Source organism: Phalacrocorax carbo, chromosome 2 (genome assembly GCF_963921805.1).
Source record: "Phalacrocorax carbo chromosome 2, bPhaCar2.1, whole genome shotgun sequence".
NCBI lineage: Eukaryota > Metazoa > Chordata > Aves > Suliformes > Phalacrocoracidae > Phalacrocorax > Phalacrocorax carbo.
The window spans coordinates 67,397,617-67,424,425 of record NC_087514.1 but is presented as its reverse complement, the minus strand read 5'-3'; the positions used below and the strand labels follow the sequence as shown (position 1 = coordinate 67,424,425).

Sequence of the window (26,809 nt, the reverse complement as noted above, 5' to 3'; positions counted from 1 at the left end):
GTGCACACTTAAACATACACTCAAACTCCAACCAGTTGCAAAGAAGCCCATTTGAAAAACAAAAAAATCACTTCAGGTTGGCATGTGTGAGCATTTTCAGTCCCTGAAATATTTTTCTAGGCATAAGAGGAATTCAAAGAGAAGGTTATGGTGGAAGACTTAACCCAAATGTTAAGGTTACGCTAACTAAACCCCCAAAAAAATAGTTTGCTAGAAAACTGTGGTCACTTATGGTGTGAAAGTGGAATTCATTTACCAATGTCAACAGGATTAGTACCAGAAATAGTTAAGGATTCATCCAACTTAAATTGCAGATGAAGCTTTAAGCATAGTCAGTAATTAACAGCATTGGAAATCAATCATAATTCTGTCCTTTTCATCCAGTGTTTGAGGGTGAAAGGCAAGGAAATGCAACGACCCAAACTAGTCACAACGACAGGTTTATATTTCATTTGAATAACAGAAACAGCAGTAAACAGTGTCTTTCTTCCTCAAATGTTAGGTTTTCCCCACAGAGCTTCCATCAGAGTGTTCCAGGCCTGACCCTCTCTACCTTGAGACTTGAAATCACTAAGTAATTAGGTGCGTATTACAAATATGAACGAGATATATAGGGAAATTGTGTTACATATAATCACATTAAAAAAACCCAAAACCCTCTTCGGGTGCTTCCCCATCCCCATTTTAATAGAAATTGATAGTTACCATGGGTCATCCTGAAAATGAACAAAATAATCTATTAGTAAAAATTCACGGTACTTGGCCTAAATTTCTCCTGCCAAACGTTGTACACGCAAATGCATTTTTTTTTTTAAATCTGTATTACATTATATATAGACACAGACAGAGAGATATTTTAAGCGGGTCATCCCGCTACCTATGGAGGACATCCAAAGCAGTTTGTGCAAAGAAAGGTAATGGACGCAGGTTGTTATTCCCATCGATTGCCTGAAATTCAACAAAAATAGGCATAAACTGGAATCCTACCAGACTCTCCCGCACCCGAACTTCTCAAACATTAACTCGAGCTTGTTTTTATTTCCTCGCTAGCTCCTCTTCTGCTTGAACGAGAAAGGAGAGCAGGTCCCGGCTCGACAAAGACGACCGCTCCACCCAGGGCGAGCATGCAGGCTGGGCTGAGGCGCGGATCCGGGGACATCTGCCGAGGCGGGAGGGACAGCGAACGGCCACGCTGTCACCCAGCGCCCGCCGAGACCCCGCTCCGCCGCCTCGGCGGGGGCAGCCCCACCCAGCAGCCCCCCGATTTCTGCCTTCTCCTAACAAAGCGCCGCCAAGCGCCGCCGTCGCCGACTCGCCTCTATCCCCCCCGCCCCTCTTCTCCTCCTCCTCCTCCTCCTCCTCCTTCTCCTTCTCCTTCTCCTTCTCCTCCTCCTCCCACCCCCGCTCCCTCCTCCCCGCCGCGCGGGGCGGCCGGGCCTGCCTCCCTCACCTCCTCGCCGGCAGGTCGCCGGCGGCTCCTTCAGCTTCCCGCAAACCCCGCGCTGGATTTCCGCCTACTCCAAAAGCAAGGCGGCGCCGCACCGGCCTCTCCCACGGGAGGGAGGCAGGGCCGGGCGGCGGGGCCCGCCGTGCCGCGGCGAGTAACCGCGCCGGGCGACCCTGAGCCTTCAGGTGCGGCGGGGGCACGGCGTGGCGGGTATGTGTGCGTGTGTGTTTGTATGTTCTGGGAAGCGACCTGCAAACAGCCGGTGGCCGCCGGGGTACGTGTGTGGGGTATAGGCAGCCCCGCCTGCACCTGACATCGGCCCGCGGGCGGAGCTCCCGGGCCGCCCGCCGCTAGTGCCGCACCCCGCTTCACCCTCCCGCGCCCCCGCAGCGGGGCGGAGCGGGGTGAGGTGGGGGTCTCTGACCCCACCCGCCCGTCCGTCCCGGTGCAGCGGCAGAAGACGCCAGCTCGGGCTTTACCTCCAACAGCGCCCGGCGGGGCGAGGCGCCTATGCGCCAGCGCCCCCAGCGGTGGCGGCTGGGGGAGGAGGCGGGTGGGGGATGCCGCGCCGTTCCTTCGCCGCGCCCCGTCCTCTCTCGCCGGAGAGACGCGGAGCTGCCGGTCCTCGCTACCGTCCCCTTCCCCGGGCCGGCCGGCCGGGCGGGCTCCCGCGCCTCTTCCGCGCCTCGCGTGACGCAGATCCTGCCGGCCCGGTGCGCCCCGGGTCCCGCCGGCGGCGGCGGTTGGGAGAATAACGGCAGGCGCGCGCGAGCGAGCGGCTGGCGGGAGGCGCGCGCGCTAGCTGTTGTCCCTCAGCCCCCCTCCCTTCCGCGGCCGCCTGAGGAGCGGCGGCGGCCGTGCGGGCGGCGGGGAGTCGCCGCGCCCGGGGGCCGGTGGGGCGGCGGAGGGTACCCGTGGCCGCTGGTTCCCGCCGCTCCTCTGGGTGCTGTCTGCTCCCGGGCCGGGGTAGGTCGGGTGTGGCGGCGGCCGCGGCGGCTCGGCGATTTCCCGGCTCGTTGCGGTAGCAGGTGTCCGTCCCCACCCCGGCGGAGCGCCAAGTGTCGGCGGGGCCACGTCCTAGCGTCGTGCCGGGCCGGCGCGGGGGCTCGCTGGCTCCCTCGGCGCCTCCGCCTGGGGTTAGTAGCTTCGTTCCCCCCGCGCTGTCGCGGTCCGGGGCGGGAGCGTGCTTTTCTTCACAAAACCCGGTTGTGTGCTTGTTACAAAGGCGTGCTTTGGGCTCTCCGTGCCTGGCGGTTGCCGCTGTCATCTGTCCCAGCCCACGCGTGCATCTCGGTCCAGGAAGGAAGGGGGAAGCTTGAAATAGTTTGGATTAGTTTTGTTTCGGCGTGCGCGTAATTGTCTGGTGGCTCTGTGTTTCCTGAGGGAGACTCGTGGAGAATAATTGTTTCTTGCCATGCTATACTTTTGCTCTCAAGTTAAAAATACGATCTGCCTGCAGATTTAAAGGTTGAATGTAACTGAAGGTTACAAATTAAAACCAGAACTTGCATGACCCTTAAATAGGCAGAACAAGAATGTGAATAGTTTTGGGAAGCTAAAATAATAGTTTTGCAATGTTTCTGCAATTTGCCTAGAGTTCCTTTATCATCTAAAGATCAAATATGGACCCTGAAGCTGAGATAAAGAAGCAAGTAAACCCTTTCTACTGCAATGTAAGTATTCCTTACTGAAAATTGTAACTAATACAAAACAAAGTTTGTTTTGTAGAACAAAGTTAGACTAAACCAAGTGTGAAATTTTTTCTTTCCCCCTCGAGGAAAAAACAGCACTTGAGTTGAACTTATTTTACTGTTTCAATCATGTTTGACTTGGATGCGTGTCAGGAACCAACTTATTAAAATGGTTAAATTTAATAATGTTTCTAAATAAAGGCATTCTTTTCAAGTGGAAGATTAAACTGCAGCTCCTGTTCAGAATATAAAAAAACCCTGCCTTAATTTATCTGGTTCTCGTGCTTATTGCTGTTGTTTTTAAGTGTCTTAGGTTTTTTAGAGGAAGAGAAAATATTTTGACTGCGTTTGTTTATTCACATGAATTTAAACCTAATCTCCTCCTGTTCTGAACCAGCCCAGGCATAAGCCAGCTGTGATGGGAAAACTTCATATGCATGTGAGTGAGGCAGGCTCCAAACTGATGAGAGCAAGTGTGTTAGTCTGGATGCAGCACTTAAGAGGACTGGCTCATCTTAGGCAGGTGTGCTGGCTTGTTACAGTTAGCCTGTGCCTCTGCTTCAGACTTGGTTAATAATGTGCGTGAAAGGTCTAAGATCTGTCATTACTATCCACACAAAAATATGTTATGAGATAGCTGCAGGGTTCTGGAGACATCTGAAATTTTTATGCGATGTGGAGATTCTTCTTCATTAATTACACTGTATTTGGGTGGTCTTGGAGCCACATAAGGAGAAGCTCTAGAAGCTGCATTAGTTTGTCTTCAGAGGAATAGTACTTTTGTAGAAGTTGCCTATACTGACATTTTGATAGCAGATTTGTTATGCTTTCATATGAGTGTTTTTTTTTCTCTTGGTTTGTGTGTAATGCTGGAAATACTTCTCTGTAACCTAGATCTGCAAAATCTGGTGTGCTTCTGCGTTAAACTTGCAGACTCACTTCCTTGGATTCAAACACAAGACGGTAAGATCAGTTTTTGAATGCACCTTTTGTCAGGTTTTACAGATTTATTTAGCAATAGAATATGAGTTTGGAATCTAATTTTTAATGTAGTGCTAAAACGTGTATTTTCAGATATTTATTTCTGTTGCTTTACTGTTTTGTTTACTGCAATAAAGTAGAACTTAGTTTTGTACATTAGCCCTATCAGAAAATGTGACTGGATTAGTAAAGGCAATACGTGGCTGTTAATAAATGCATATCGTAGACAATCTAGGCAAAAAGTTGTATTTCTCTTTCAAGTTTCATGGAATTATCTGTTCTCCTGAGATAATCTGTGATGTTGGTGTTAATCTAACTTATTTTATAAAGAACAAAATGTTTGCATTGTTGTTGTTTGAATCTTAAGTGCCTGTCTTTCTTCCTTGTTGGTTGATGACTTGGTATCTTAGGTTGAAGAAGCACTGAAAGCTCACGGAATTCGTAAGTGCAAGAGTTTACTTCCTGCTCTGTTCTGTACATGTAACTTGCTCGCACCCTGATGTAGTTGATTATGAAACAAGAAAAAGACTTTCTCAAGATTTTTGCTTTAAGACCTGTCTTGTGTTCTTCAATGACATAACTATCTAATCCTACAGAAATCAACCAATAATACGAGCAAGAGGTATGCAAAGTTTATTAAAAAGCACTAGCTACAATACTACAAATCACCCACATTAAAATTTTGAGAAACCTTAAAGAATTCAAGACCTTAGAGACCTTCAAGATTTAAAATCTATTTTTAAAAACTATGCTTCTTAAAGCACGTAGAAATACTTTTTTTCTCTATATACTTTATATTTGGTTTTTAAAAGAGCTTGTTAAAATTATCTTAACTAGCCCAAGCAAAGTACTTTTAACACATTTACTATATCACTGAACCTTCCCCAGGTCTTTATGAACTGGTCTAGTTCCACAAAGACTGAAGGTCTAACTATGTTCATAATGTACTCCTACTTCTGTTTCATGATGCATCAAAATGTGTTTACAGGTTTCTACAGCACACTGCTCCTAGAATTTGGTTTGAAAGTTGTGGCCCAAGTATACATAGTCATTGCACCTACCCAGTCTGGGATTTTTTGTACAGACTGAAGCAAATTTAAATATTTAGCAGCTAGATGCTGCTGAGATGGATGCCCTGAAATGTATAGAGGTGAATCAGCAGAGAGTCATCATGTCTTTTTTACTGTTTATTAAGGATTGGTTGGCCACTACAAAACTTGATGACTTCTAGTGACCAGGATATGATTTGTGTTATTAGAGTCTTTGTAGGTTTGTCTTCGTAACACTTTATTTCTTTTCTTTTACTCTTCTGATCTTTTGATTAAGATCCTTTCAGAAGGTTGGTGGTAATGCAGCCAGTATTAAGTAAAATCTAATTGGCAGGAATGAGCTGGCACCTTCTTCAGTTGTCAACGCAATATAGGTTGTAACTTAAGTACTCAAGAAAAGTTTTCATGAAGATTATCTCTGTAATCAAAGCATATGTGACTCTTTCTGATGCAATAGTATAGGCTGAAGCCTTTTGACGCCCATCCTCTAAACAGAGTTTATTTTAAGTGTTATGCTCAACTTCTTATCAGTATCTGATGCGTTAGTAAGAGGTTACTTGCAAGAGGAGAGTGACAGGGTTGAAGGGCATTTGAGAGATGCAAAAATCAAATTTGCCATTAGCTGGCATTGTTTCAGGCACAGAGTTATTTATTTATTTATTGATACATGGTAAAATACTGAGCTTTCTGGATTTCTGAAATTCTGTTCTTCTTGTCCTACGGCAAGTTCATTAAGCCCCTAGTCAAGGAACAGCAACTTGCTTACTTTGCGTGCTTGGCATTCCACTTCCAAACACACAGAATCTCATCTTGTACGGATGTCTCTCTCTCTTTCCAGGTTTCTCAGTGGCAGATCGTGTTATGTGGTCATCTCTGTCTTACCTTTCTTAAGGTTCTGCACCCCCCAGCCCTGTCACATGCCATATGTGGATAGAAAAAAGTATTTGACTGGGGAGAGGATGGCTGCAGAACTTCTCAGAGATGGGAAGGTGATGGGCTGAGTCAGGTGCCCTGGCAGGCAGCGTGTGGGCTGGCAGTTTAAGCACCTCAAGTTCAGTGGATTTAAACTGAATTGCTGTGATGTATTGGATTAAAGTAGTCCTGAAATTTATGAAATGAAGCTTTGTTCATTATAGAATAAAAGATATTTGCACTGTGGTGAATCAGTCAGGGTTTTCTATTGTGGAAGGTTGTCTTCTATATAAATTAAGTTACAGCAAAAATTGCTTACAATTTAAGCCACTGTTTAATAATTTAGTTTTGCTATGTGTGTTTGAACCTATGCTGTGCGATAACTGGTAGCTTGGTTGGTCTTCCTCTCTGTCTGCTTTGTTGAATTGCCCAATGTTAAATAACTTTGTTATTGTTTAGTATAAATGTTTTTTTGACCCTTTTTTTGCAAAAAAAAAAAAAGCATAGTACATTCAAAACTAAACATAGCTTATTTTTTCTTGTGTCTACAAAATCTCAAATAATTTTCTTTAAAAAAAATATCCATTATCATATCAAATTGGGGTTTGTACTTAAAATTTTATTTCCACTTCTGGTTTGTTTTTATTTAGTTAAAACTGCAAGTGCCTCAGGGGAGCAAGTGAAAACACCTGTAAGACTTCCTGATTATGGTAAGTATGTTTAATGAAAAAAAAAAAAATCCCCAAAAGAAAAGAGGGAGAAATAAAATGTTTTGAGGTACAATGTTGCAGCTGATGTCTAGATCTTAGCAAGTCATTGGGAACTGGTTTCTGTTTATTGTATTTTCCATCTGCAGTAATATTTTGTAATAATACTTAAAAGTATTTGTAAGCAAAGTGCTATAAAAAGACTGAAACTAGGATTGGAGGGATAATTTTTTTTCAATAACTGACTTAATATATGATGTGGGGACGTGTATGAGCAGGGATTTACTTGAATGGGAATTTCTCAGCATGTTTTCTCCAGGCCAACGGTGAAACTCAGGAGTTTGTTTCATTTTGGCGGGTCTTTGTGGTGTGACTTGAGACTTTGAAGACTGATTGATAGATGGATGATGTGGGATTACATAAAATTGATTTTATCTTACAGTGCAAATTCAGCCAGAGAGGTTTCATGGACAGACTTTGGAAGAACAGCTTAATACATGTAAAGATTCAGAACCTGCACTTGGTGAGAGTTTTTAATTGTAAATGTTTGCTTGTGTGATGTTTACCTTTAAAGAGTATCAGGTAATTTTTTTCAAATATAAAATTAGATAATGTGTAATAAAATCTTCTTAAGTTTACATTGAGTACTTAGTAGTATGGTATGAAAGTGACCAATCGTAGTGACAAAATCATTGGATTTGTCCTGGAATATTTTTGATTAGGGTAGAAACCACAGTTTGAAAGTATGCTCTAGAAACAGTCTAAGGTGATATGATAGAAAGAAACTTTGACTTAAAGGATTGTTACTATTCTTCACAATTTAACTGCCAGTCCTGTGGAGGGAAGGGACAGTGGAATGGACAGGAAAAACAGCTACAGGCATGTGTTAAAATACATTCCCTTCTAAATATTTTCAAAAGAATTGCTGTTGTTAAGTTTTTAGGTGATTTAAAAAAAATTGTCAAGTCCTGTGTGGTAAACATAAGGCGTCTTAAAGAAATTCAGTTGTGTACTTTTGGTGTTAAGGAAGTCTAGACAAAATAATGATGGTTCTGAAAATCTTGATTCACATGTTTGGCATGCAATAGTAATAGTTTCCTTTAATGTCTCGTGTAACTATAACTATTTATTTCAGCAAACATCAAATTTTCTAACTTTTTTTTTTATCAATACAGGACTTAATTATATAGTTGAATACCGTTCGAAAGATAATTTCCCTTTTCTCTATGAATGTCAACTGTGCCACTGTAAAACAGGGCTGAGTAACATGTTCATGCATGTTTGTGGTTCCAAGCATAGACTGGCATACCTGGTAAGCTTTTGAAGTAAAGATTTTTTGGGGTTTTTTGGATGTAATAATTTAAGTAGAGAGTTTGCTAGTCATATTACAATTAAAAAGAAAAAGTGTTACATAAGCTTTTGTGAAAACCTGTGTGTTTGTGCTGCAACTGTGCAACTTGGTTTATGCATCAGTGATGTGTATGCCCGTCCACTGGTGACACTGAGGTTTTAGTTTATTCTGTTTTGGTTGACCAGTAATGCCAATAGTGAAATCCATAGCTAAAATTGACTAGAAATAGGTTTTTGGCTAAATTTTGTATTATCTTAAAGAACTGGGTCAGTGAAGGAATTGTTCCATCTTTCAGATGCTTTAGACTAAAAGGAACATGATTGTAAGTGAACATGATATGTATTGGAGAGAGGCTGTGACTTGGAAGAAGGGGAAAAAAAAAAAGGTTTATTCCCAGTTTTGTGGCTGGACAAGCCATGTAAGTTCTGCGCCTGTTTTCTGGAAATTTGTTAAGTGTTCAGGTCAGCCCACAAGTGCTTAAATACATTTTGCTTTGAACTGTTTATTTTTTCAGTATGTTTAGAGAAATGAGGCTGTCCAGTCTTTGAATGTTTACTTGAATATACTTGTTTAGGATGGACTTTAACAAAACTGAGAAAGCAATATTCTGAAAAGTATTTTTGATACTTTCCATAAAGTGTCTGCTCAAAGTTTGTATTATATCCCACGTATCTTAAAGTCACTGAAAGTTGTTGAGTTTGTATGGCATTTTGAGGCAGTTTTAGAGCTAATGTTGTTATTGGGTGTATTACGATGTGTCTGCAATAATATCCTTCATAAACGTCATGCTGTTTCTGGTCGTTAATTGAGATGTATACGCTGAGTGAGACTTGTGTTGGTGGTTTTGATATTTTCAGCTCTTGTATTTCTTATGTACTTTGAGCTGCTTCCTCCGATTCTGAATCTTACGCTTGTTGACTGCATCTCTGTTACATTCTCAAATACTATGAAATATAATAATTCAGGAAGGATAACTTTCAAGTCATGCATCTGGGATGGATTAACCCTAGGCAGTGGGACAGGCAGGAGACTCGATGGCTGGAATTTGCTCTGCTGAAAAGTAGCTGGGAGTCCTGGTGGACAACAAGCTTAAAATAAGTAGTGTACCTTGGCATCAGTGAAGGCTAACAGCAAGCTGAACTGTACTAACAAGGGTACAGATCAAGGGAAGTGATTATTCCCCTGTTCTTGATAGTTGTTAGGCCATATCTAGAGTAGTGTCCAGTTTTGTGTCACTACAGGCAAGAAAGTTACTGATGATACTGAGTAAGTCCAGTGGAGAGCTGCCAAGATGGTCAGGGGGCTGAAGCACTTGCCCTGTGAGGAGGGGCTACAGTAATTGGGCTTGTTAGGCTGGAGGAGAAAAAAGTGTTGGGGGTCATGACACAGGTTGCTCTTGGGGAGATTCCGATTGGACACAAGAGGAAAATTTTTCACAGTGAGGACAGTCAACCAGTGGAATAATCTCCCCAGGAAGTGGTTGACTTGGCCACATTGGACACCTTCAAGAGTCGTCTGGACAGGGTGCTGGGCCATCTTGTCTAGACTGTGCTCTTCCTAGAAAGGTTGGACTAGATGATACTGAGGTCCCTTCCAACCTGGGATTCTGTGTATCTAATAGTAGCCCTCCAGTACCTCAGGGGAGGTTATTAAGAAGGCAGAATCAGGCCCTTTATGGAGGTGCTGGGCAGTAACATAAATTCAAACAGGAGTTTCGTACTTGATGAAGTTTTTCACTGAGAGGGAAGTCAAGCATTGGAGCAGGTTGCCCAGACAGATGGGGGAATCTCTCTGTTGATAGGTTTTTAAGACCCAAGTGGACAAAGCCCTGTGCAACCAGTTCAGTGTTTAGTGTCAACCTTGTTTTGAGCAGAAGATTTTGCTTCTGACCCTGAAATTATTCTGCAATTCTATACATGGTAATTTTAATAAGTTCTGCTATGTATTTGGAAAAGTTGATTTATCTCCCATGATTATGATCTGTGCTAGATCTGGAAAGAGCTGTGTAGGATAAAGTGTGACTTCAGGGTTTACGTTTCCTTATTTTCTAGAAGCAACATTATCCTGAGATAGCAGAATCTGATGAAGTTAAGGGTAAAGGCTCCGAACTGAACAGAAAAGTAAGGCAAGTTGCATTAACAATCGAGAAGAAAGAAGGGAGAAAACAAATAAAGGTACATTGCTCTAAGAATTCTAGAAGTTGTATATGTGTAAAAAAAAAAAAAAAAGTAATTTCTGTTATAGTGGGCAGATCTGCTTTGAATAGTAGGAAAATCTTCCCCCTTTTTTTTTTTTTAATCATTATTACAAGTGCTTTTTGTCATCTTAATAATTTTTCCAGGATTACTCTGGACACTATTTCCCATCAGAAGTATTTCTCTTCCTTGAAATAATACTCATGCTCCCCAAGTCTACAGAAATACAACTCCAGAGTGCACAAAAACCACAAAATATCTATATTAATATTTAATCAATTCCCAGCTGGGAGCGTGTGTGTGTAAAATAATTTGTTTCATTGTTGCTAGGAAACTATGACTTTTCTGAATTGGTTTCTGCTTCGTTAGCACCTTGTGGCAGCTCTCAGAGAAGCCAGGTAAAAAATCTGGTATGCAGAGGGAAGTGTGGAAATTTGCAGGTAGATATGAGATTATCAGCAATGCCATGGGATCACAGGAGCACCACAAGCTTAAATTCTTGGAGAGCTGCAGCCTTAGAAGCATGTTCTTATGAAGGTATCTTAATTTTGCTTTCTGTTCATGTTTACACCACAATAGCAGTTAGAGATGTTTACCACCTTTATCTGGGCAGGATACTGGCAAAATTTCTCGAGGCATACCTTACCACTCTGATTCGTGACAAGCTTATTCAGGTGTTTAGTGTTCTTTATGGTATACATTAGATTTGTTTTCTCTGTCGATTTCAATGTCTCTCGACATCCTGCTTGTTAAGCAGTGTTTCTTGGGAAGTTCTCTTGCTAATGCTGCCTAATGTGCATACGCTGTGTCTCGTTTCAAAGTGGAGTTCACGATTTTACTGTGTTTAAGCTCACAATGTCCTGCCCATCTGCAAAAAGACCCATGTTTCTTTCTGTGTGATACTGTGACAGCTAGGTGGAAGGATGAGAGCCTGTACTAATCCTACTTTTAGTTGATTAAAAAAAGTACAGGAATATTAGAAGATCAAGTCTTTCTTCTAGAGTTAATGTTCTAGAAGGGAGAGATTTCAGATCATCCAATTCAACCTGTTGGCATATCCTTCCTTTTTAACCTCTGCTTAAAAAGGAAGCCAAAACGTGGTTTTTTTCACCTACTAATATTCAATTTCATGTTGACTCAGGACTGTATTTTACTTGAGGCTTATGGTCATGGATATAGAATTAATTAATTCCATCTATATTCTGTAGACTTTTGTTTTTCTAGGAACAGTGTTACTACTGATTTACTAGCAAATCCATCCTTGATTTAAGGAACTTTTAAATAGAGGAACTTTTAATAGGTTTAATTTTACTGCTATATCTTGTGAAACCAGATATTTGACTTTTTAGCTCTAACAAAAATTTAATTTTGGTAAATAAGTGTCCAGGAACTGACTTACTGACTTCTTGAATATCCATTCAGGGATTTACACTTACGTGTTTAACACTACTGGTCATATATCATTTAAAAAAAAAATATTTAACACTGATGAAATACCTATAGAATATTTTTATCCACAAAATAGCTAACATAGATGGCTTTTACTTTTAGGTTGTTACAGATGCTCCAGTTATGAGGAGGAGATGGCAAGAATGTAAGTGTGCTCAGTGAGATGTGAATTGTACATTTCTAATTTGGGTAAACTCCCTTTGATCTACATCAGCTTGATTTAAGGGCAAATGGAAAGATTTTGTCAGTCATTGTAGTGTGTGTTTGTCTTCTAAGCTGCATCTTGTGTGGTTTATATTGAAAATTTGATGGATTAACAAGTTCTTCCATGGGCAACATAATTAGACCTGGTTTATGGCTTTGTTCTCTCTCCCTCTTTCCATCCATCCCCCATGTTTCCCAGAATCCTTTACCTATGATCTCTTTTTATCTGGGAACTGCTGTAGTCCCTGTAGTGCCAGCTACTTGCAGGCATTTTGGTGAACTGGGCAAAAGAGGCAGGTTGGAGATCCATGCGTGTATTTTATTTGCAGTCCAGAAAGGCAGACAGAATTGTTAAAGCATAGCTATAGCTTCTATTTGTGGAAGAAAACTTCCTGTTTTACTAGCCACTGTTATTCACAAAATTGTAGGAACAGTTGTGGTATCTGTAAGACTTCTCCACTCAGTTTAATCTTTCAAAACTCATGGAAGTACAATGTCATCCAGATGGACAGGCAGTGTACTTCCGTGCCACTTTAGGGAATAGCTAAAAATTGCTACTAGACCCTCATTCTCAGGCCTGCATGAAAAATACAGAATTGAATTAAAACTAATGTACTTTATTTTCATGTGTATTAGTATGTAAATGGTGTCTTAAAGTAGCTCAGTAGAAGTAATGAGAAGATTATTTCTATAATGATCTAGATTAGCAGTGTCACACTCTGAAGGGGAAAGATGCCTGCTTTGAATCTAGGGAAGTATTTTGAAATAAGTTCAATCTTATTCAAACTACATTTCTTGATTGTAACCTATTGATTAATGTGTCTAATTTTGAACGTGGCTATGTGGCATTCTACTGTATTTATAATATTTATGGCTTTTAAGAAATTTAGGTATGCAATTATAACCAGGGTATAAAATATTTATAGTTTTGTTATTAATTTGTAGTTCATATTTAATGATTTAATTATTATGCTTTCACATAATAATGCTTATAAAATTATTCTTAATGTTTGTAACTAATAGTGCACAGAAACAGAGCTAGCTGAAACTGAAGCGCAGTTTTAGAAACCTCCTCTATCAAGATAATGTCCTTTGTGCTACATTTCAAGCGTGTTTGTTTAGATTCTAATGCAGATGACAGCCCTTCAAAAGCGAAAGTTCAGCATGTGGACATGTCACTTAATAATGAAGAAAAAACAGATTGCAAAAATAAGGATGGAAGAATGCCAGACCCTATTCAAGGTAAGAGAAAAATTATTTTTTTAATTACATTTTTTTAAACTTTCACCAACGCTGTAATTATTTACTCTGTGTGTGCCTGTTTATAGCCTCTATAGTTATGTTCTGCTATGGAAGGTGAATTTGCGCAGTGTGTGGATGGGTTCGGGGTCTGTGGCAGAGGAAAGAATAATCCCAGTGTTTGTGTAGAAAACAGTCCAGTTTTACTTAATGTCACTGGATATGTTAGAAACACGATAAGATTCATAATTAGAAATTTTTACAATGTGTATTTTGGGGGCAAGGCACAGACTGTTTTTGGACATATAAGCTGTTCTCTGGTGTCAGGGAAAAAAGCTGGGAACAGCTGCATGCCAAACTATTTAGAGCACGAGAAGAATAAAACGGAAATAGATTGGACAGATTTTTTTGGTTCTTTGAACAACATCTAAAATATTTGACTAATGCTTATTTTCTTGAAAACAAAACCAGAATTAAATATAAAAATCAGTGAGCACCATGTAACTGAAGAAACATCAGACGTTGCTGCTTAGTTGTAGATTTAATGTCAAAGGTGAGATTAGGGTTTTGTCTAAATGCATTATAATTATTCTCACTGAGAATATTTCTGATCAGAAATACAAACTTGTGCTTCATGGCTGAACCAAATCTTTGGTTTTTAGTTTCAGTTTTTATGTTGTTTCTTCACAAGATACCTTACTTCCACCTTCAGGTTTTATTGATGTTATATTTTAAAAAAAATCTAAGCAAAGGATACTCTTAAATGAACATATTGGAAAACCATTACTAAACATACTGATTTTGTTGTTTTAGATGAAAAGAATGTTCAAGAGGAGCACAAAAAAAGTCAGAAAGAACAGGGAAAACCAGATGAGCAGGTTGAGCCTAAAAAGGCAATTGAAAGCAGCAAAGGCAACAAGACTGAAGAAGGCAGCAAAGGCAACAACTCAGAAAAGTAAAACCAAAAATCCACCACCCCTCAAAACCCTTTACATTTACTCAAGGAAAACGTAGATGATAGCTGTCTACGCTGGATTTCATAGAGTGTGCTGTGACAAAGAAAGGCATGCCATAATAGTAAAATGCCCATCTTCTGAAATTGTGCTCAGCTGTAAACTTCTCTCATCAGCAGAAAACCTGGTGTATGTAAAGTGACCTCAGATTTTGCTCTAGGTTTAATTATTTTTTATATTTAGCTGTGTTATCCTTAAGGCATAATCCTCGTGTATTACATGTTCAAAAAGAGTGTTCTCTTGTCCTTTAAAAAAAACTGTCCGGTATGGGTTCATGTCAGATAATTCGGGTGGTATATGAACTGATTTTAGAAGGAAAAGACAATCAGTAAATAGCTGTAACAATTGGGGTTCATCTTTACAAAAGATTTCATGGAGGAACAATAAGAAGTATTGTGTGTGGTTCTAAAATGGTGAAGCTCTGCTTGCTGTTTGTAAACATCTTTATTAATAACAGCATTGTGAGTTTAGTCTGAGCTATAACAGCCTTTGTGTGCGTGGGATATCTCCAACATCAGTGATCTTTGTGCAACACCAGGAACCACAGGAAAGCATTTGATAAGGGCTATGCACACATCAGCCCAAACATAAGACTTGTTCCAACAATTAATTCTTTGGTTTTGCTCTGATGACGTTCTCTTGGAATGTTTCTTAACTTTAAACCAGTAGCATCTCTCCCAGACATGGAGGGCTAACTCCTTTGGCTTGTTTACCATTACACAGTAAAAGGAGAAATTTTGTTGTTCTTGAAGTGTCTTTTTGTAGGACTTTTGCCTCTCTGTTGGGCAACCATTGAAAAGGATTAATTGAAACCAGATTCAAGTCCAGGTTTATGAATCTTTGTGTTCATGGCTTTCAGATAACTGTAACAGTTTTTAATCTGGAGAGTGAACTAGTTCATCATAACATCAAAAACAGGGAACTAATAAAAGTTCAGACATCCACATCTGGAAATGCTGCTGTCCATTTCTACTTGACACTGATCCTCATTGTGCAGTCCTGAAGATTTAAGTTCGAAGAGCAACATCCTTTGGAAGATCACTTGATATTGTTCTTTTAATCCAGTTGTTCAGATAGAACCTGGGTAACTGAGCAGCCAGGTGTTTCAGCAAGAGACTGATTTGGAAGTTAGTTACTAAATTAGGTCTTCAGCTTGTCCTTTGCTGTTAATATTTTTGTGAGACTTCTGAGAGATGTGAACTTAATATATAGTTTCTTAAAAGGAATAGGATCAGATGCTCATTGGCAGCAAGCAGTCAAATGGTGTTTCCACTTAAAGATGCTGCAGTATCAGTCTGAGGATTTCTGTAACTTTTAATTTCTTTGTAGTGAAGCTCTGCAGAGAGAGTAATATGAAGATGCAAATTATTTTGAGTTCATTAAATGTATCATCTGGTTTTACTACAATTTTGATTCCTAAGAAAGACTTCAAGAAAGAGGAGGGCTTAGGCTTGGTAGTCATATGGTTTTGGTTAATTAAAAAAAACAACACCAAAACAAACAAAAAAAAACCCCAAACAAAAAAAAAACAACACAAAACCAACCACACTCAGCCCTGATTCCTGGGCTTGCAAAGGGGTGGAATGCATCTGTAGTAGTTGTAGTTGCAGAACAGCGCAAATGTGGGTTAGTAACTTCTAGCCGTATGAATCTTTGTGTGCCCAGTATCTCTGTGGCTACATTGTGAAATACTTCTTTTATAGCTGAATTTTTGTAAAGGCAACTTTGGGAAATGCTGATAAAAATCATAATGTAATTATGGGCCTTGTCTTTCTGAAATGCATACAAAAAGCTTACAGCTTCACTACTAATGTCAAACTGTTTTCTTAACTCTGGGTTTTACAACTTATGCACTAGCTAATCACATGAAAAAAAAAACAACCGTCAGAGATGATTTTTACAGTGATATCCAGGACCACTGGGATTTCTGCAGGGAAATAAGAATGTCCCAGAACTACTGTAGCAGCAGTATGGCAGGAACTTTAAAATTATGAGTTATTGACTGCCCACATGTTTTTTGATAGTTCAACCAACTGTATATGGGTTTATGTACTTATTTGTTTATTTTTTCTATCTTAAGGTGTGAGACCAATAAACAATCGCAGGAAGAAAACAAGGAAGTAGAGGTGAATATTCTTCTGTTACTGGTTTGCTCCAGTTTACAAACAGTTGGGGAAATAATTAATATATGATCGGCAGTGGTGTTTGCTTTTGCTTGTTCAAATTAATAGTATTATTGACAATAAATTTGCTACAAGTTACTAAGCAAAACTACTAAGGTTTTTTCCCAGTATGCCATGAAAACACATGTACGTGTTTCATAAAAGCACACATAATTTAATTAGAACAAGAACCTAGAATGACCATAATAATAATAATTACTGTTTAATTTTAGTTATATTTGCTGCATATACTAGATCTCTGGACTTTTTTTTTTTTTTTTAATATTAAACAGCAAGAATTTACAGCAAGTCCTGAAGAATTCACTAGTCCAGAAGAACTGTTGGGTTATTTGGTGAGTGTTAAATCTTATCTTGCAATGAAATTTTTTGGGGAAAAAAAAAGTTCTCAGGATTACTAAGTTTAAAATTTAGCAAGTAATATGAAAGCCAAAACGTAGGCAGTCTCCTAATCTAACAACATATTTTGTCAGAAGGTAGGATTCAGAATAAAGTTAATATAACTGAATTTATAATATTTCTATTCATTCTAAAATTTCTAGACAGGTTTGTTGCCAAAGTACTGGTTAATGTCAGAGGAATGACTTGCATTGAAAACAAATGCATTTTTCTCAACTATAGCTTAACTCCTTAACTATATGCTTAAGTAAAATGACCTCTTTAAAACTATTTTTTGTCTTTCTTTTGTAACTGGTCTGTCATTTTCAAATGAGGAATTTGGAAAGATATAATTCAATAATGGAAGGCAGCAGAATGAAGAAGAATATCTGAGATACACAGAAAGTAAAGAAGAAATTTTAAAATTTGTTGTATAAGTTGTATACTTAAACAAAAGAAAAAACAAAACCAGAAACCATAAGCTAAAAAACCCTACCTGTTCCCTTTGTAAAGTAAGTGGCAGAACACCTGAGTTCAATTGTTGAAGACATGTATTATGTACACATTCACAGCAGAGATACAATCAGTAAGAGTGGAGAAGTAGGAGTCGCCAATTGCTGGAAGACATTTGTGGTCTTGCATACAGAAATGGTGATTTTATCAAAAGCATCAGTGATGCTGTATGAAAATCTTTACTGATAGTTGCTGTGACTCAGCTACTGCAAAGTAATTTAAGCGCTATTGACTATCGTAAAATCTTTTTTCCCCTTTTTAATAGGGAATGACTAGGTGTAAAGATTGCACCTTGCTAATAAAACTTGAATTTGTTTTGAGGCTTCCTCTTGCTTCATATGTTTGCCCTCCATGAACAAAAGAGGGAGTGCGATTGGAACAATGTTCTGTTTTGGAAGGTTTGAAAATTGTTTAATATTAGCATCCACAGTCATTTTCTTAAAGGCTGCATTATCTGTTTCTATTGTTGGATTCAAAAGGCTTCTTATGTAGCAGAAAGTAATTTTACAAGTATCTTTTCTGGACTTGCTGTTCATATCATGCGATAATTCCAGTTGTTCAGTAATTACCCGCACTGTATACTTTTTTAACTGTGAAAACCAGTATGCCCAATTTTGTCATAAAAGAAATACAATTATTTTAATTACGTGATAGCAGAGATATACTTGCCCAAGTTTAACTTCCTTTTCCACCTAGTTTTTTACAAGATATTCTTTAAATATAACTTGTGCAAACCAGGAGAGAGAAATGCTATTAATGTTAAAAATAAAATGTAATCCCTGTTATGCTGTCACATAGGAACTTAATGCTAGGGGTTTTTTTATTACTTTTTCCCATTGTCTGGAGTGTTTAAAGGTGTTTGTTCCTAATCCATAAGACTGAATTGTTAGGACAGGCCTGCAGTACTGTTACATTGTGCCCAGTGGAAGTATTTTCAGCAGACCTTTATTAGTATAGACAAGAGGATGATGCAGGTAGCTCTCTTTGTGAGGGTTGTTAGCCCTAGAACTTGCTCCCCAATTAAAGCTTCAGAGTTTCAAAGACTGCCTTCTCCTTAGGCTTTTTGGGAAGAAGAAAGTTAGCATAAGGCAAGGTGGCATATATTTTTACATTCAGTAATGTCCTGAATTTTTGCAACTTTCTAGAGAAATGGGTTATGACTATGTTGCCTCAGGGAAGTTGTACATAGTCATTTGTATGCAGGTGTCCTGGGAAGACATCAAAGTACTTAAGGAAGAGCATTTTCCTGCATGCATTTCCAGGTGTATTCTTGAGTTGTTCCTTTCCAAAGACTGTAGATCGTATTGGGGAGCTGCAGCTTCCCTCTGTTAGAATCCCTTTCCATTTCCTACCCTTCCCTCCTCCCCCCCCCCTCCCCCCCAATTTATGGGGTTAAAAGGAAAAACTGTATTTGCTTTATAACTTCAGCTATGTCTGACAGAAGGATAGACTTCTATCCTTCAGATAGAAGGTTCCTGCAGGTTTTGTTTATACATGTTGACACTTTCATCTTTCAGATGGAAGTTTTTTATTTTGTGGTGTTGTTTGGGTTTTTTTCCTAGCAAAGTTTTGAGATACTGAATGAAGATGATGCTTCATTTATCCTGAAAGTTACACAGACTCTTACAGATGCACTAGTGGAATATCGTCAGCAGGCTGCATCAAAAAAAGTAATTAGCATTTTGTTTTGGTTTTGTTCTATAAATCTGTTCATTCCTGTAATTATGCATTTTTATTATTATAGATAGTTTAATTATACTTAACAAAAATTGCTGTGGAGCCTGTTGTGTAAGTTTTGGCCATTAAATACTTGAACTACTGTAGTAATGATAGGATAAACATAGCTTTTCTGTTGAGGGGTCTCAATACTTCAAAGGTGCCTTTTTTTTTTTTAAATAGAAGCTAAAAATCGTCTTGTTTCCTATTTCCCATGCTTTTCCTTACATATAAGTTTTTCTGCTCTTTTTGCACCTTTTCAATTCTAACTTAAGCTTTTTTCTTCTCTGCTGACCTCCCTGCCACTGTTATTCTGTATACCGTTTCCTTTTCCAGCCTTCACTTCATTCACCATGCAATAAAACATTATTGACATGAATTTTCTTTCTTTTCCGACATTTTTTTTTTTGTGGTTCTACTCTTTGTACTGTTCCCTTTGAGGTATCTTTCTTCCCATGCTGTTAGAAACCCAGATTTTCCTCCTCTCTGCTATTACTTTTGACTGACCTCTCTTGATATAGGCATAGTATGCAGGTATTCTGAGGTGTAGTTTGAGGCTGCTGTGGTTGCTGCTTGCGTTCCCTATACCTCCAGTCTATGTTCTGTTACACCATCATCTCCACAGTTTCCATGCTTGGAATGTTTTTTTAATTCAGCCCCCCATTGTCAACAGGAATGGTAGGTACTCTCCTGTTGGTACTTGCTGTAGGCAACATTATTCCTTACACCTCCCAGCGTTTCTTGGAGAACTGTCAGTACTGAACAGACTTCTTATTTACCACAACAGCTAATCCTACTACTACAGCTGCTTAACAACTTCTTTATTTAAAGGCTGGATAATGCCAGATATGGTTCAATACCAGCCAAAAAGCTGGAGAGACTCACAGAAGAGACACTTCAAGAAAAAAAGTTGTTTTTTTTTCTTTTTTCCCTTTTGTCTTCAAAAGCCTTTCTTAATTCAGGACTTCTTATCATAAAGTTTATTTTTGTTCCCCATATCCTATCTTCCCTCTATTGCTTTCTTTCTGCTGCAACGGCAGTACTTCTCCACAGTAAATTCCATGTCTATAGTTCTCATTAATTATTTACTGCTTTTTACTTTCTCATTAATCTTACTTCCACCTTGTTCCTGTTGGTCTTTCATATAGGGCTTTGTTGGTTTATTTGTATGGAAAGAAGGCAAAATTTGACATGTTGCAAAACAATCAAGTTCTAAGTGAAGTAACTTTGACGCTACTAGTTGTAGATTATTTTTTTTTTTTGTATTCTAAACTGTGATCTTTCAACTGGTAAGTTTTTAACCAAGTCTTTTATTCTGAGTGTAAAAAGCTTCCTTTTTAGACCTGGCAGGTTGAGAATTAGGCTCTACAAGTATCACTTCTTGGCCTAACATAGTGCTTTTTCAGGTATAGAGAGATACCATGAGCAGTGTGTGCATGGAAGTTCATTACCAGCTGTATGATTTTTTCAAAGAAATACTTGATTTTTCAGATTTGGTAGCAGAAATACTAGCCTTGTATTTGTTTTTTTATCATTAAAAATATTGTAGTTTGTCACTTTAAGAGGTTGTCTTGATGAAATTCTGAACACAACTTTTCTCAAACTTGTAGGACATCTTAGATACTGATTATAATGGAGAAGAAGCATTGGAACATTCCACAGAACAGTCTGACCTGACTTCAGCAGATATTAGTGACTCTGATACTGGTAATGTTAGTGTTGCAGTCTTGAACGTGCTTTAATCCTAACACTATACCTTGCATAAATTTATTTATACAAGGTTCACATCTGTATTTTTTTTCCTGCTTCTCTAAAAGCAGAGCTTATGAGCAGAACAAAGTCAAGGTCAAGTAGCATAAATTTATAGTTTTGTGTTTTGAGGATTTTTTTTGTCCCTCCTGCCCCCATCCTCTACAAATGTTTAGGAAGGGCAGACCATTCAAAACATTCATCCTACTTAACTGGAGGATGTGGAGAAAACAATGAATTAGTTATGACTCTGACTTTCCTCTGTCCAGAGGCAACTATTTCTAAGGAGGCTTTCAAAGTTTAACTCTGGCTCCCCCCCCCCCTCCATTTCTTTCTCTTTTTGGTGGAGAAGAGGCTTAGCGCAGGTCTAGTGCCATCAGATGCTAGTGGAAACAAAATTGTTCTGTACAGGATGGAGAACTCTGTTTTAATACATGAACACGAGCTACCTGGCCTCAGTATTTCTGGTTAATTTTTTCAAAGATTCTTGGATTTCTTTGAGGTAATTTCCTTGTTGATATAAACAAATGGTTAATTTTCTCAAGCATAGGAAGTATCCTATGCTTGGAGAGGAAAAGTACCCAGAGTACTAGTGCAGCTATTTTGCATTTTATTTTGTTTTGTTTTCTGTGCAGTGGCAATTTACTTTTTTTTTTCCTTTCCCCTAGGATGCTTAGCTTTTGAACACCTCAATTAATACAATGCTAATAACAAAAATTTCAATGACCTACAATATACAAGACTTGGAACTCTTAGTTCCTTTTTGTAAGCATAATGGCAATAGCTTTCACACACCTCCCTACCCTTGTTTGTCCAGGATTTTTTGTACATCGAAAGCATTCCTTATTCTCAGTTGTATGAAAATGTAGCAAAGTCAGATGTGAACCTTACCAGCAATGCTGCTGCGCCAGACTGGAAGTGCTTGTTTTGAAAAGTCCTATTAAGGGAAATAAGTAGTGAAGACACTTCAGAATCTTGTCTTACTGAAAAACAGTATTTCTCTTCTTTAAGACTACTCAAGCAGCCGATCAGCTAAGCAGTCCTTATCAGTAAATGAGGAAGATGAACCCCAAAACTTTTCAACTGGCTCTTCGGAAACAGTGTATGAGAACATCACCACTGAATTTTTGAACAGTGTGAGAAATATGAATGTTGAGGAAGTTACTGCTACTCTACACAAAATAGCAGCAGCAAATCCAGCTTTCAGAGGTAAACAAACACACATACATAAAAATAGACATAATTTTGTTAGCTCTGTGAAATACTAAGGACTATATAGCTCCAAGAACTTTGAGGTATTAAGGAGGGCTGAAGAGACTTTTTTTTTTCCCCTTTAACTATTGCAGGATCCAGTTTAGGAATGGTCATTCAAAATGGCTGCCTTCCCAAGAAGGTGTTGTTAATTGCTGAATTTCTTTTAACATTCTTTTCTCATTTGTGCATAGTAACCTTTACATGGTGAGAGATAGTAAACTAAAATCAAGTGTATTTATTTTAGAAAAAAGGAGCACGTTTTGTCTGTGATGTAACTGGTGAAACACTGGTTTTGGGAATGCCAACAGCAAAGAAATTTTTACTTACTGATTCCTGAAGGAACTGTACTTGCACAGTAACACAGAAATAATAATGAATGGGAAACAAGTAGTCTTTCTTTTGCTTACAAGTTTCTAACAAGTTTCAGCTACTAAACCGTCCATGTCTCCAGTTGATCGTTGCCCTTTTTTCAGAAGCTTCCTTGGTACATTTCTAAGCTTCTTACCCTTCGTAAGTGTGTTTAGGATTGTCAGGATGAAAAAAGAACACTGAAGATGAGTACATTGTAGAGAAGCTTAAGATACTCTTTCCTTGAGCGCTCACTGGGGAAAAAACTAGAGAGAGACTGCAGTCTGTGCCATAACCTCTCCTTGGGCATGTGTGTGCACATGCGTGCCAATGACTCGGCAGAGTATCTGTTTGGCATTGGAAGTTTGGGAACAAATTGACAACATAAAACCATGAAAGCAGTGAATTGTTATAACTCTTCCTGAATATCACCTAGGGAACTCCAGAACAAAATAGTTAAGTTACTGATAGTAGTGGTTCCTCCCATAAAGCTTTCTTTGGAACCTGAAAATTTGTGGGTGGCAAATGTGGTTCTTGTTTATGTGTGTTTCTCTTAGGGTTTTGTTGTGTGTTGAACACAGCTGCCTGCTCACTGCCCCTCACCACCCCCAGCAGCTGGACAGGGAGGACAATAGCAAGAACAAAAGTGAAAAAACTCGTGTCACGATAGACAGTTTAGTAAGTGAAGGGAAGGGGTGGGAGGGAACAAGTGCTGCAAAGACAATTGCTCAGTGCTTCCCACCAGCAGACTAATGCCCGGCCAGCCTCTGAGCAACAGAGTAACTCTGACCAACTTCACCTTGGAAGCCAACCCCACCCCCTAGCCTCCCAAGTTTTACCTCCTGAGCACGATGTATGGAATATCTCTTTGGCTGGTTTGGATCAGTAGTCTCAGCTGCAGCTCCCTTCCCCCGCCTAATCACTGTGAGGGTGCAGTGTGGGAAAAAGAGAAAGCCTTGAGGCTGTGCAAGCACCGTTTGGCAACAGCCAAAACACTGGTATGTTATCAGCTCTGTTTTGGCCACAAACGCAAAACACAGCCTGCTGTGAAGAAAGTTAACTCCATCCCAGCCAAAACTAGTACAGAATTCCAGGCAGTCTTTGAAACTGCCAGCTTCTGTTGGTCAGGTTAATATAAACTGTTTAGAAAAACAAGGTAGGAAATAGTGGACACGTGGAAAAATATGACCTGCTTAGAGTGGCCGGGGGTGGAATGAATATGGCTTTTGTGGTAAGAAATCCTTCCTTACAGACTTTCTGGAGTTATCTGAAAGGGATCAGCAGGATAAAGGTGATGCAGTTCGTATAGTCTCTTTGGAATTCCAAGAAGCTTTTGATAGGTACCCTCATCAGAGGCTTTTAAGGGAGCTAACTGGCTGTGGGAAAAGAGGGAATTCCTTGCATTGTTTAAATAACAAAGAGATAGCAAATGGGCAATTACTTTTCACAATGAAAGGAGGTTCCAGTAGAGAACTGTGGGCCTGTGCTTAAGACTGTTTAGTATCTTCACAAGTGACCTGGAAAAAGGGATGACAAAACTTTGTTAAATTCAAAACAGTTAAAAGTGTTGGTTGACTGTCAAATTGCAAAAGCTCCTCATCAGATCAGCAGAAATACTGCCTTAGCAGTCAGAAGAATATGTCAAATACAAGGAATTAAAGAAAGAGTGGAAAGCAAGATGGGAGTCATCATTTTGCTATTGCGCACATGCTTTGCCTGTATCTGGCATAGGGCATATATTTCTGTTTCCCTTATTTCAGATAAGGGACTTTATTGCTGCAAAAGGTTTAGAGGAGGCAAAAAAATCTGGGAATATCTTCCATATAAGAAGCAATAGAAAGCTAGGGCTCTTTTTGGCCTGGGAAAGAGATGACTGAGATATTATAACAGAGAGATGTAAAATCATGAGTGGATGGAGATGACAGACAGGGTTCTATTATTTCCTCTCTCTTTTTGATCCATAAACTGAGAGTAGTGTGGGAGTCCAACTTCAAAATGGATGAAAAGAGATGGTTCTTCATGCATAGTAGGTGGATGATATATGGAACTCCTAGCAAAAGGATACCATAGATACAAAAATATTACATGGGTCCTTGTCTTCGGTGTCTGGGGCAGACTGGGCAAGTGTTTGGAAGAAGGCTACTGAAAAGTTTGCTGTTTCAGACTTGGAGAGTCTCCTGAGCTGAAGATGATCTGAGTCGGGGAGAACATTCTATTCTCATACCCCACCAAGCATAAGGCATGCTTGCCCTGCTCTTACTCTTCCATTAGCATTTGGTTGTGGGTACTGAATGTTTATTATTACCACGTAAGCAGACCCTGTGTTTCTTTTGACTTCTTCTCTCCCCCTCCTAAAGTCATGGGCATTAGCTTCATCAAAGCCACATGGCCTTCTTGCTTGTGTTCAGAAGAGGGCACTTTGGCTTATTGTTACAGTGATAAAACCAAAGACTTCTGGTCATCCCTTCCTGATGATCAGCTGCAGGTCTTTGAAAGTCAGGGACAGAGTAGAGGGGCAAGACAGACCCTTCAGCTGAACCAGTACAGCTGTTGGTAGCAATACACAGAGTTTCCAGGCACATTTGGATCGTTAACAGTTATGGTATTTTTCATTTAATCAGAAAAGATCTAAACTCAAGTCAGCATCTAAATGTTTCAGTATAACTTGTGCTTTTAAGTGTATTTTATCATCAACCCATTTATTTTATCTTTTCACTTGTTTGTTTGTTCACCTTTAACTAAGGAATTGATATTCCGAATGTTATAAGGATCCTGACTGAAAGTGGAACTCTGAGAAGATCGAGCGATGGCAGCACACAGTGACATGGTAGTTAATAGAGTTACTATAGCAATGCTTACTTTCTGTAAGTTTGAGATTGTTGTTTTAGTTAATATGAACTCAGTGTAGCTGGTTTTGCTATGTTCAAATTTTGTACAGTGTTATTTTAATTAAATTAATAACCTGTTTTTGAGATTCATGTTATTTATTTCTCCATATAGCTGAAATTTCTATATTTGTGGAAAGGTTGTAATGCTCATGCTCCTTCTTCCCATGTTAAAACATACTTTTAAAACAGGTAACTTGTTTTTCTAAATATCTTTAAATGTTGTATATTGACAGTCTGATCTTTTCTTATTGTCAGTCCTTTTTTTACAAAGAGTTACCAACAGAGTGAACTGCTGCAGTCAGCAGTATAAACTCATCCTACAACAAATACTCGAAGTTATTCCTTGTGTCTCCTGGGCCTGACTCAAAAGCTATTGTAATCAAAAATCCTTTCCGCTATAAGGATTACAAGTAGGTTTCCACACGTTTTTAAGTAAAGATTAAAAATGTCAGTGCTGTCAGTCTAGTTCTGAGCTGAGAAGTTCCTGGATTATAGGCAATCTAGGGAGCCAAGGTGGTTGGAAGGTTTAGCAAAGTCAGCAGAGGTTGGCTGTGTCTGCAAATGCAGGGCTGTGTCCAAGAGATCAGCCGGCCTGCGATTAAGAGGCACTAATGTGGTAGCAAGAGTATCTTTTGTCTTCTCCAGTCCCACCAGTGTGCGAATTAAATGAAAGCTGGCTCATGCTGCCCTTCAGTTCAGGCTCTTTTAACGTGAACTTCCTTCCAACTAAAGTAGCAGTGGCTTTGACCAAATGTAAAGGTCTAATGGCTACTACTTGTGTTGGATGATGAAAAATGTTTTGGATGGTTACAAATTAGCATGCTTGGAAAAAAAAATTAAAATTGTGTAATTAAGATTTGCTTCCTGCTTACGATGTTGGGTAGCATTCAGTGGCTCTAATTAAAGCTCTTCAGCTTTGCGGCCAAATGCTGGTGTAACATAGACATGCTGGGACCAGATGGTAAATGAACCTTTTAATGTTAACTTACTTTTTTTTTTTGAGATCTGGTTGGAATTGAGAATCCTTATCCTGACTGTTTCACATCTTCATATCACGGAACACAAGACACCGTAAAAATAAGGTAACAAAGAAAGCAGCCACAGAATCAGTTAGTTTTGTTCTATGAACAGACACAGGAATGAAAACAGTTCAGTGACAGTTAAATGGAAACAACACTGCTTTAAAGAAATTGCAAAGAATTTCTGGAATGCCTCTAAACATGTTCTTGTCAGAAGCAGAGATGGGAACCAAAACTCTTACAGCTCATTTACTCTATAATACGGATGATGTTAATGACTGCTTAATGAAGATGAGCTCGATCAGTAAAAACATTTTTTAGTTGATACGAAATTCTGAATTCTGTGCCTGTAATACAGAAAATAAAAATAGAACCATCTGTTTGTTTGTTTTTGAAGTGCAGAACGTTCTGTTAATTAAAATAATAAGAACAGAATTTTCAGCTGTTGTAAATGGCCATCTCTGGGACAGCTTCTCTCTCTTACCGTGGAATCATTCCTAGTGGAAATAAAAGGAAATTGAAATTA

At 39.2% G+C, this 26,809-nt stretch overlaps 2 protein-coding genes across 11 annotated transcripts in view; one reads left to right on the top strand and one right to left on the bottom strand.

Annotated features, from left to right (window-relative positions):
- The window catches only part of MSANTD3 (Myb/SANT DNA binding domain containing 3), a 9,574-nt gene extending 7,573 nt beyond the window's left edge, over nt 1-2,001 (bottom strand). The window contains exons 1-2 of one of the 4 annotated variants that reach the window (XM_064443176.1): nt 1,451-1,592; nt 988-1,159 (exon numbers count right to left, since the gene is read on the bottom strand). The gene's annotated coding sequence lies outside the window, so the exon portion shown is untranslated. Of the gene's footprint in view, nt 1-987; nt 1,356-1,450; nt 1,593-1,926 lie in introns of those variants that run through there. The other 3 variants (XM_064443177.1, XM_064443178.1, XM_009512569.2) reach the window with 3 other exon arrangements.
- Nucleotides 1,525-26,809, top strand: LOC135311958 (uncharacterized). Of its 7 annotated transcripts, none has more exons than XM_064443174.1 (18): nt 2,448-2,583; nt 3,043-3,120; nt 4,033-4,101; nt 4,530-4,560; nt 6,731-6,790; nt 7,230-7,310; nt 7,963-8,099; nt 10,190-10,312; nt 11,885-11,927; nt 13,109-13,228; nt 14,039-14,180; nt 16,319-16,364; nt 16,694-16,753; nt 18,872-18,979; nt 20,636-20,732; nt 21,786-21,983; nt 25,120-25,203; nt 26,268-26,809. In XM_064443174.1, the coding sequence occupies exons 2-17, from the start codon at nt 3,070-3,072 to the stop codon at nt 25,197-25,199; spliced, it is 1,446 nt and encodes a 481-aa protein (XP_064299244.1). In that variant the 5' UTR covers nt 2,448-2,583; nt 3,043-3,069; the 3' UTR covers nt 25,200-25,203; nt 26,268-26,809. The 7 variants fall into 7 exon arrangements, with proteins under 7 accessions (XP_064299241.1, XP_064299243.1, XP_064299242.1 ...); XM_064443175.1 differs by having other exon boundaries at nt 25,120-25,240; XM_064443171.1 differs by lacking the exon at nt 2,448-2,583 and adding an exon at nt 1,525-1,657 and having other exon boundaries at nt 25,120-26,809.